The sequence below is a fragment of the Lagopus leucura genome, unplaced genomic scaffold (assembly GCF_019238085.1).
Source record: "Lagopus leucura isolate 7727_CA_CO unplaced genomic scaffold, USGS_WTPT01 Super-Scaffold_100012, whole genome shotgun sequence".
Taxonomy (NCBI): Eukaryota; Metazoa; Chordata; class Aves; order Galliformes; family Phasianidae; genus Lagopus; species Lagopus leucura.
This window is the reverse complement of record NW_024962267.1, coordinates 4,057,756-4,069,410: the sequence shown is the minus strand read 5'-3', so window position 1 is coordinate 4,069,410 and position 11,655 is coordinate 4,057,756. Positions and strand designations below refer to the sequence as shown.

At 38.9% G+C, this 11,655-nt stretch overlaps 1 protein-coding gene across 1 annotated transcript in view; it reads left to right on the top strand.

Annotated features, from left to right (window-relative positions):
- SLC25A12 (solute carrier family 25 member 12) overlaps window positions 1-11,655 on the top strand; it is a 40,511-nt gene that overhangs the window by 27,004 nt on the left and 1,852 nt on the right. The window contains exons 10-11 of the mRNA XM_042874410.1: window positions 7,547-7,704; window positions 9,656-9,794. Coding sequence (XP_042730344.1) covers window positions 7,547-7,704; window positions 9,656-9,794 — 297 coding nt within the window. The remainder of the gene's footprint in view (window positions 1-7,546; window positions 7,705-9,655; window positions 9,795-11,655) is intronic.

The following is an 11,655-nucleotide window of genomic DNA, read 5'->3' as shown; positions in this document are numbered from 1 at the left end:
CTTTATTTAACTTCTTAAAAGCAGATTTATAGCATCTTTGTTCTCCCAGCAAGGTTAAAGGCTAGGTAGATGCTGACTACATCCGTCGTGTAAATGTAGGTAAAAACAAATAATGTTTTCATTGAGATTGAGAACTCTAATTCAATGGATCTCCAAGCAAGCTGTAAATGATTGGAATTGGTATTAATGATAGGTTTTTTGGTTGTTTTTTTTTTTTTTAATACATTGGCTAATTTCATTTGTGAGATTCACCAAGAGCTGTTAACCCTATAAAATGTTTAAATCTTCAGTTAGTTTCCTTTTGTAGAAGGGAACACTAATAACTTCCAGTTGAGTAGGCTGACAAGCTGGTAAAAAACCTCCTCAGCTTACAACAAACCTGGGGCAGAAAGGTTGTTGACCTCTGCAAACTTTTAATTCAAAGAAGCAGCCCTGAAGGGAGGCTGCTTATAGTTCTGCCTGATTGAATTTGGCAGCCTGGTACATGCTTGAGTCTTCACCTGTCAGTGTACAAAGTTTATTTTCTGAGAAATGTGAGAAAGCAGCTGTGATGTATAGCTAGCAAAAGACTAACCTTTCTTCTGGAAAGCACATACAGAGCATTTATAACAGAAGCAAATACAATTCATTAGTATTCTTCTCTCTGTTATGGTTAAATCCACTGTTTAAATCAAACATCTCATACTCAGTTACTATTTTTACATTATTTTATACTGAAATTATAATACTAAACATTATTGACTTTACAGGCTTTTCTGCTTCTTGATAGGTACTCCTTTTTCAAAGTACATTTTTATTGTCTTATTGTAGTGAATGTACAAAAAATCAGGGAGAAATTTTAGTTTCAGATAAGCTGTCCAGACACAACCCTTTCTACGAGCTGATTGTTGTAGCTGGTATTGTCTTCCAAAATTATCACAGAATTGCAGGGGTTGGAAGGGGAACTCAAGAGATTGAGTCCAACCCCTGCTAAAGCAAATGCCCTACAGTAGGCCACACAGGTAGGCTTCCAGACGGGTCTTGAATATCTCCACAAGTGGAGACTCCACATCCTCCCTGGGCAGCCGGTTCCAGTGCTCCATCACCCTTACCATAAAGAAATTCTTCTGCAGTTTGTATGGAACTTTCTGTGTTCAAATTTTAGGCCACTGCTCCTTGTTCTATTATTGTACATCACCAAGAAGAGCCTGGCCTCATCTGTTTGCCTCCCACCTCCCTTTAGATATTTATTAACATTGATCAGATCTCTCACTCAGTCTTTTTCCCCAGGCTGAACACACGCAGGTTACTCAGCCTTTTCTCATACGGGAGATGATCCAGGCCCTTTATCATCTTTGTGATCCTCTGCTAGACTCAGAGTAGATGGGAATACTTTTTTTTGTTCTAGCTGGGAGTATTTTAGATAAAGTTGGCTTCTGTAGGGCAGATGCTGGGCACAGTTTAGCAACCTCAAGGTTGTTTTAATTCTTTGCAGCCTTGTTTGGATTATCCAATAATCTTACCAGCTGATGACTTTCCTATTTGCACTGATATTTTTTTTAAATGTCATTTTAGCTATTTCACTTCTTCCTAAATACTAGAATCATTAATATGAAGCACATAAAGCTTATTCTAAATGTCTGAAAGGATTAATTAACTGAAACAGTAGCAACATAATTGTTTCTGTCCTCTTTCTCCTCAGCTTTTTCATCCTCAGTTTGACGGCTTCTTTTTCATATTGACTTGCTTGGAAAAAGTGTTGATATTCTCATTTACTGTGTTCATTTTGTTCTGCTTTTTTACAAAATATTATGAGATAACCAACAGTTACATGCAAGGAACTGCCACTAGCAACCTTAATCCCTTTCTATGTGCTGGGGTGGACAAGCTTTCTCTTCTGGAGATACTACTTTTCTTCCTCATCTTTCCACAGTTCTATTCCTTCTCTCTCTGTTAGCCCAAAATTATGAGTTACCATGACATTGTTTGGCTTTTATCTATCCAAAATTGTTTCTACCATCTGGATTTAGGTAGCTTGTGGCTTCTTAAAAATGTCTTGACAAATGTTAATAAATCAGCAAACTCTCAAGTAGGTAGAAAGATGGGATATGTTGTTATGCTGATAGTATATTATAAAAAGAATGCATTCAAAAAGTGCTTTTCATCTCCTTATAACCTCAGAAAAAACAGGTTATTATACCTATGTGTAGCTCTCAGAGATGTTCTTACTACCTTTGACCCTCACTTGTCTATGTTTAGCATTGACTCTTCTCCTGATTAACAGCAGTAATGTTCCTTTTCACCATTTCTATGTGTAATGGATGAGCAAGCTGTTTTTTAGGTGTTTTGTATGAGCAGAAACCTTCCACACCTACCTTCTTGCAAGCAGTGCAGAAGCACATTGTGTGCAACACTGTCCACAGTCAGGAATAAACAAAATTGTGGTGAGGAGGCAAAAGCAGCAATGAAAGTAGTGCAGCAGACCTAGCAAATTCTCCTCTCTGGATGGCACTGCTGTATCAAAGCCTACTTGTGGTATTACAGTCCTGTAAGACCCACAAATGGGGACAGCTGAAACCTTTGATGTTAAGATGGCAGTGCTTCCAGGCAACCTGTGTATGGCGCTCAGCATCCTCAGCTCTGCAAGAAATACTGTATCATCCTGCAAAGGGGCAACCAACAGAATCAGCATCTGCATTAGGAAGATATTAATTTTTTCTCAACTGCTGTAAGATTTTGGAATAAACTCCTATCCTCAGTAAAAGGGAAAATCATAAATCTCATGGCTGTTACCAGAGACATCCACCCAAGCACTGGCCTATTTATTACGGTCAGCTGCCTGCCAGTCTTCCTTCCTTACTGCAGGGCAGGGACCCCCCGCAGTCAGCCAGTGCCCTGTGTTTCTTGAAATGTACCTGCTAGCCTCTGGGCAATGTAAATGCCATTGGGGAGTGCAGGATCTGCTCTGTCAAAGCCCAAATATTCCCAGCTGCTCTCAAGTTGTGTCTGTATTGGAAGTCTGCAAAACAACTGCGTGGGGCAGCTCAGTTACACCAGTCAGGTCATACCTGTCAAGGAAAGGGTTTTGGTCACTGATGGATGAAACTGATATCCCATCTTCCTACCTTCCTGAGAGTTTGCTGGTTTCTTAATCAGTAGCAGCACTATCCACACTTCCACATGTATAGATGAAACAATTTTTTTTCCCTACTGTTACTGTAATTAATTGAACTTCAGTGTAATTTAGTGATTAGCATTTCTGCCTCTGGAGTTTTCAACTAGTGTTAGGTAGTAGGGAGACTGAGTTGGGCTTTGGTGATGCTTTCCTGTATCCTGACAAGAGCTGGGGAAACAGAAAACTCATACCTAATGTGGATAGTGCTACTCAAAGAAACTCACCTGCTTGATCCATGTTAGGCTAGGTGCTGTAGGGCAACTGTTCATCCTCAGCTGAGCCATATAAGTTGACATCTGATGTTGTATAAGTGATTCGTAAGTACTGCCACAGTAGATGAAAATGCTGTAATTTTGAGCTGCAGTTCCTATGATTTACATTGGAAAAAATAGATTTTTCCATCAATGGGAGTGTGCGTGGGACTTAACATTTCAAGTGGATGAATTCCATTTAATGTGAAAGACGTATCCGACTTGTGCTGCAGGATGTGAGGTGAGGTGCCAGAAGGAAAAGGGCTAAGAACTCTTCTTGAAGGTGTAGGCAGTGCATCTGTTGGTGATTAGGAGTGGAAGATGTGTGTGTGTTTGCCTATACATATAGAAAGAGGTCCCAGAATTTACTTGTCAGGATGCTGCTTTTCAAAGTCTTGAAGGTAGATATTGTACATCTTTTCATATGCTTTAGGCAGGTAAAGTTAGGAGAAGAATTAAATGTTGCTGCTTTGCCTTCTGTTGCAGACATTTAAACTTACAGAGAAATGTACTGTTTAGTAAAAGAGACAGTAAGTTTACTGTGGGTGCATGAGCTATGGAAGTTTGTCCTTGAGAAAGAAGTGCAAGTTCTTTGGATGTGTTTGAAGTAGTCTGTTTTAAGCAGTGTCTTATTTTAATTGCTTCTATGGGGTATGGCTGTGGTCCAGGATGTGGCGGTTTCAGAAAGGAAGGAAGGAAGGGCTCAAAATAGGCCTCTCCCCCTTTGTAGCATATGCCTCTGGGTGGAATTGGAAAGGGCAAGAGGTCTCATGTTGCAGGGTCATTTGTGTATTTCCTTCAGCCTTTGGCATGTCATGAGGCGTTTGCTGTGGGATCTCAAACTACATCTTTTCTCTCATAACCTTTGCTGTCAGATTTAGTTCCTTTATTTGCTCCTTGCAGAGTTATTTTACATGACATTAAGGTTAAGTAGAAGCTTTTATTACTGGTATTTTTGATGTGTATGAATAACCTCCATTCAGAAACAAATTTGTCAACCTTTTTTTAAGTGTCTGTTGTAATTTAAAAGTGAAAGAAGATTTTCTTGAGGAAGAAATCTAGATTTAGTTCACCTTCTGTGAAAGAAATTCAAGGACCGTAGTGTGTGTATATGTCTGCACGTGTATTTAAAAAACATAGCTGACAGCCGAAATAAGGTACTTTGAGAATGAATGATGGTGATTGCCAATGATTTGCACATAAGCAGGGAGATTTGTATTGCAACTCTGCACACCGCCAGTTTGTTTTTGGTTTGAGAGCCTTTGTGTCTTTCTCTTCTGCATCCCCTTCTGAGACAATTCCTGTGCTGCTGGGGAACCCACGCAATGCCTTTCCTCCACCTCATTCTTCATCAGACACAGAAACATTTTCTTAAAAACAAAACAAAATCAACAGCCCTCCCATTCACTTCTTAAAAAGCACACAATAAAAAAGTGGTTTTTCTTGTGTTGTATGTTATCTGTATGTATGATGTGATAGGGATCTCATTCGTTCCCAAAGCTGGATTTGGTGTAGACCTTTATGTGAATTGAGTTGTTCCTGTGCAGAAAAGTTTGCTCCAGACATAACCGTATGAAAGGGTGAGGCTTGGGCAGGAGCCTGTATTGCTGACAGGCAGCGTTTCAATGTGTGTCTTGATGGTTACTACTCTTTAAGAAAGCTGGATGTGAGAAGTTTGTCAGCGCCAAATACACAATGTTCAAAACAATTGAAGAGCTTTCTAAGAGGTTTTCTACTGATAAGTTAAGGTTTTTCTTATTTATTTTTTTTTTTACTCAGTCATCTGCTTATCAAGTCATTTAATATTGTTATATGTAATTCTCTATTGACAGCATAAAATTGGTAACACTTCAGTACTACTACTAAAATATGAAAAAAATTCTGTTTAGAGTCTTATCTGTTCATTCGTGCATCAGAATGGGCTGAGAACAGAAGAGGGAGGCAGTTGTGCACCTAGGGGAGGAGGAGGCTAAATTGCAGGAAGCTTGAATTCTGGTCAGAAATAGAGATGTTTACCAATTGGCCTATTTGTGTTTCTTTGGTGGGTGTTAGGCAAATAGGAAGAGTTATTTTGGGTGGTCTTCAGGATGTGCTAATTTGCAACAGATTAAAAATAAAAAATAATTGAATTTCATGTATTTAAACAAAGAATGCATATTAAATAGGCAGGTAGCAAATAAACTTTTATGATGTACTGTATTATGTAGTAAGAGTATTCTGATTTATGTTTTATCCAAAGTATAAAAAAGAATGTAAGGAAACTATAAACAGTGGAAATTGTTTTTCTGTTTAATGTAATGTGGGAAAAAAACATTGGTTATTGTTTAACAGAACTTGCCAGATGAGAATTATGTGTTTATTTGTATTGAAACTTTTCCAAGTGGGACGGCCATTTCTTCTTACACACATAGATCTGTACCAACTGGAAATGAAAAGGTAACATGGGAAGTAAATAAGGTTTGAAGAACAGTTTTGGATGTGAGTGGTGTCAGGGAACTGAGAAAAGATTATGCATTAAGTCCAGGAAACGGAGAAGATGGGGTCAGTTTGTCCAGTCTGGGAATTCCCAACGGTCTTCCAGACAGTTGCAGTAAAGAGAGTTAATCAAAAGCAGAGATTGATCTGCCACTCTTTGGGTCAAGGATTTCGAATGTCCGTACTGACTGAGGTATCTTACACTTGATGAGTGCAGATTTTGAGACCTCCATCGCACAGCCAGTACCAGAGTGCTCAGAGTGTTCCTCGTTCTCTGTAAGAGCTATTGAGGTCCTTTTCTCAAATCTAAAATAAGTTTCCAACTTCTAAGATGTGCTCCCAGGCAAACCTCAGTTCTGCCTGTTGCTGCGGTGCAGAAGATGTGCTATAGCAGAGACATAACAGAAAGGATTAGTGTTAATTAGTTCTGAATCAATTAGGGAACACCAGGAGGCGGGATAGTGAACTGACCAATGATTTTTTTCTTAGTTTTTATTTTTTTTCTGCACATGCCCTCAGTTTTAAAAAGCGAGTTTCTTTCATGGGCAACCTAGAAGTGGAAAAAAGGAAGCTTTAATTACAGATATTGTGCATCTTTTTCTTCAGTCATGGGTTGATGGGTTGACTGAGTAGATCAAGACTACGAGGGGCTTTCAAATGGGGAAGAAATGCTTTTTGAAGTTGGTTGTATTCAGGTGGCTGCATTTTAGAGAACAGTTCTTAAATGGGCAAAGAGGGTCCAGAAAGAAGGGGAAGAAGAAAGTTTAGTAAAATTCAGCTGTTTTGTGCTGAACCACTTCTCCAGATTTCAAATGTAATATTTACCTACAGTGTACCAAAGAGAAATCTGTTCATGTCATTTTAAATAGGTGCTCCTGAAATGAAACTGTCAGATGGAAACTGAAACGTACTTCTTTGGAAGTCGTTGGTTGAAGTGCAGAATTTAAAGGTGTTCTGCAACTCCATTGCTAGGAAGAAGGAAGCAAGGCAGTTCTTCAGTCCTTCTAACAGGACTGCATGTGGAATGCCATGCTCAGCTCCGAGAAAGATAGGGCTCCTGTTTGTATCTGGTATCATAATTTCAAATGTTACTCTTCCTATTTAAATTTTATATTTTGTTTCCAATTAGGAGAATTATGGCCTACTAAACAAAACTCCAAACACCTTTTCTAATTATTTAAAATTACACCATTAAATGCAAATTTACTTTATGAACAGCAACACCACTAAATGCTAATAGCATGTCTACGCATTGGTGATGGATTATTATTAAATAAACACAAGGTCTTCTTTGTAAGTGTTTGATGCCCTATCAGTGCAAGTCTAATCATTGTTGTAGGGTAGTGTTTAGTGCAGTAGCTGATAGATTTTTGTGCAGTCTCATGACTTTTAGGAAGTGATGTGAAGGAGAATTGGAGAGGGAAACCAAATCAATCCACCTCAGTGGAATATAAACATATGAATGTAAGAATTTGTGTGAATCAGAATTCTGTACATAACCATGATTTCTGATGTGGGCTTTTAACCTCCAGACAAGTGCTTTATTAACTCTCACTCGTGGGTTTTTATTTGAGAATATGAGCCAATGCATTGAGAGATGAAGGCACTCTGCACCTTGCAAAGTCAGCATGTCACCACATGCTCCAATAATGCAATTTGCTTTCTTTTTCTTTGGGTTTGCAGGCAGGAGCTTCCCAGGTCATCTTCACTAATCCACTGGAAATTGTAAAGATTCGGCTGCAGGTAGCAGGAGAAATTACTACAGGACCCAGAGTCAGTGCCCTCTCTGTCATGAAAGATTTAGGCCTTCTTGGTCTCTATAAGGTATGTGTTTCTGCTCTAAGTGGTTTCTTTATAGCTCTGCTAACCCATTTTATGTTAAACTTTTACAGTGTTGAAACAAAGACTGTGTTAAAAACAAAAGAAACCTTTTGAATTTAGAACCAATTTCTTCCTGCAGGGCAGCCCCACCATGGAAAACTGAAGAAAACCCACTTCTATATTAATGGCAGTGGGATGCTTAAAAGTACTCCCCCTTTCTGTCCTCTGGGCTTTTATAACGAGCTACAGGGAGTCCTGTATTGCAGACCTGCTGGCTTCCAGTACTGATAATTTCATTTGGTGGGGTTTTGTGAGAAGTTTCTTTATCTTTCCTGTGTGTTTTTCTTACATTTATTTTGAATCTCCGTTATCTCTATTGTTATCTTTACAGCAGGATATTCTCTTTGTCTTAATAATTTGATGGCAGCGAAACAGTGGTGCAGTTTAGCAGGATTCAGATTTTTAAGAAGTTAAATGGTGGGATTTGTCAATAACAAATTCCACTTTAAAAAAAGCCCATACTATACTGTACTTCAACAGAGTGCCAGTCAACAGATTCCTTCCCTGCAGGTACACTTACTACCATCATTACAGATCAGATGTAATGGAGCAGAAGCTATTAGTTTTCTTAAACAAGGAATAGTATTTCTTGCTGAATCTTCTGCCAGCACAAGGGGTAATACACAAATTCAGCACTTGTATTATCTGTGCACTTACAAAACATTGCTTACCTGATTTGTCATAGGCCTGTAATAATGGTATAGAAATGTGCAAATTTATTTCTGGAGCTGAACCTTTTGCTTTGAATTCAATAAATCAGATTAACAACCATTACATTTCCCAAAGATCACAGATGTTTTGATACATGGGACAAAGTTATCATTTCTCTTTGTAGTAATTCAACAACTGAGCTTACTAAAAATTCTGCAGAAATTAGGATTGCATTATCTTTTGTGAGTAATCGCACAAACGCATTTAGAGCATAAACTACCTGCATGGAAATGACTGAGGGCACGAGATTCTCTGTACCTGGAGTCCTGCTTCAGCCACACAGGGTTTGTAACAGGTGCTGTTCCTGCTGTTCCACTACATCTCACTGCAGAGGGGGACAGGTCTCAGCTGGGCCCATTGTGTGGAGGCTGCTGCCTGGAGTATAGGGTACCAGAGTTCTCATTTGGAAAGGATGTTATTTTTGTAACACGCATGCTTTCAGGGTATGTGGATGAGATTTTTGACATTTTGTTGGTTGTTTGAGCTTTGCACTGAAGGAGTTATTTTTCAGTTAGTAAAAGACTGATGACTGGAGTTACCAAAAGAATAATATTAAATGTTTTGTTAGGAGTGTTCCACTGTTTTTACAGCATACAGACTTCTTTTAAGGCATTGTTTTGTGCCAGGTTTTTGCCAGGAGCTGCTTCTAACAGTGTTCTCCTCACTGAAAGCCTCCCGTTTTGCAGTGGTTTCCCTTTTTGGTGCAGCTTACTTACTCAGCTTCATGATCATCTGTGCAGAGCAGTATGAGGTGTTACAAACCTAAATGGTATTTTAGTGATGATTTTGAGTTTGATGGAAAGAATGGCATGCAAGGACTTATCTCACTGCTTCTGTGGTTGTGGGTTGTTGTGAGAAAGACATCAGGATGGACCTTGTTGCTTTCTCTGTTGTGTTTGGACACATCAAATATAAAAGGTAGTTATCCTAGGTACTGATGTCAGAATTATTGTTGCATAGTGCTTAATAAACTTATATGTGAACCTTGAATCATCCTTACTCTAGAAGCCTGCTTTAGTTTTTTATTTGAGTTCAGTTCCACATCTTCTGTTCCCTGAATTAGTTTATTTTCTGTGTTGTTTACCTGGTAGATCAAGAGAGCTGATGCTTCCTGGGCTCTGGATATCAATTTTAACCTTATTTACAAAATTTATTTTTATTACATCTGTTTTCTGCATGACAGGGTGCCAAAGCTTGTTTCCTCAGAGACATTCCCTTTTCTGCAATCTACTTTCCTGTTTATGCTCATAGCAAACTGATGCTCGCTGATGAAAATGGCCATGTGGGAGGGCTTAATCTCCTTGCAGCTGGAGCCATTGCAGGTAATTTTTTTCTTTCAGTAAGTAATATTTAATATTCATTCGGTAGCCCCATATAAAGGAAGGGTATGGTACTATTGTGTCTGATTTAATCTAAATTTGATCACTGTTATCCTTAGTGGGAGGCGATGTAATTTTGATGAGAGCTAATTACATTTGCATAATGTGGATAAACAGTGTAATGCAGCTCAGCAACTTGTAGTCAAATTTGATCTGTCTGTCTCAATGGGGTTTTACTTGTTACTGTGCTCTCTGAGTTGAAGGCTAATTTGAATCTTTGATGAACATAAAATGAGATACCATAAGAGCTAAGAAGAAAATGACTTACTTGGGTTTGGATTCCTGAATAGCTGAGAGGAAACTTAGTTCAAAGGCAATTGCCAAAAACAGGGCATTAGTTTGTAAAGAAGCTGAGGCTGAAGAATCACATTGTGAAATGTAAAATATTTTAAAGGCTTCTAAAAAATGTTCAATAAAAACAGAATTAAGTGACGGTGATCGGTAAGTTGCTTTTGCTGATTGGCATGCATTGTAAAACACTGGATATAGGAATTGTAGTGATGGTTATTTAAGAGGATGCAGAAGGGCAGATCCTGTTAAGATCACCAGTGTGGAAACCATAGAACTGTAGGAATCATTAGGGTTGGAAAAGACCTCTAACTGCAACCCATCCCTGCCATGCCTTTAACCACGTTCCTTAGTGCCACATCTCCACAGTTCTTGAACACTTCCAGATGGCTGCAGCCTCTCAGTTGTGAACCAGTCAGTGTTGTCTTCTGGGTAGTTTAGAAACTTCCTTGGGTGGGATGGGCCTTTGTTACTGGTTGCAGCTGCGAGGATTAGTTGTGTGTATGTTTGTCAGGTGTGAGTCCCACAGTGACTTGGTGCAGAGCTTGGCTACACCTGCTCTTTGCTGGTTGGGTCTTTTCTAGTGTCAGAGGGAAGAGAGAGACCAGCTGGGAAACCAGTAACGGAGCTATAGCCCAGATTGCTCTCACATAATGCAGGAGTGTCTATCTTGCTGCACTCACAGAAGTACATACAAATATTATCAACTTGTTTCTCATAATACTCATCTTTTAGTTTTAGATTGTGAACTTCACAGCTTCTCTTTGCTCTTTGCTTTGTTGGTGTTTCTGGGTCAGTCAGGTACTAAGTAATGAACGCTATTAAAAATGTGTTTAAATCTCATAGGCCTGGTTTCTATAGCTTGTGCAGGAATCTGCCTTTCCAAATGCACATTTCAGACTCCTGATTGCTTCATCTATTCCTGTTACGCATGCGCAGCAGGGAAGAGCACACACTGAACATACATGCTTGCAAGGGAAAATCTACGTATGGTTGGCTTAACTACATTGTTCCCATTCATTTTAACATACTCTGACACTTGTGAGTGTACGATCCCCTAATAAAATCAGTGACTTATTACACCTTTATTTCAATATTAACCAGAAGTAAAAGTTCAACAAAATCAAAATTAAATTCAAAATTCCAAATGAGTCAGAAAACACTTCCTCTTCATGAGGATGAAATTTTTACAGTATTCAGAAGTATTCAGAGATGCCTTAAATAACACAGGTTTTTACTGTGGAGTATGTTTCTGAAAACTGTCTCCTTTCCTTTGAATAGAAAGCTGAGAGTGGTGCCTTGGAAGTGCAGATATGCTCTTCCATTGAAGTTGGCTAACATCACCCTGCTGGTACAAAGCAGGCTTGTAAAGCACCTTCCTTGTCCTGTCTTGTCATGGCTTGCCTAATTGAAGCAAGCAGCATCTGTTCTACAAAACAGCCCAAACAGCAGTAAAGAAATAATTCTTTAGAATCGGTATTTCAAGTAGTAGTTTCCTTACTAACACCTTAAACAT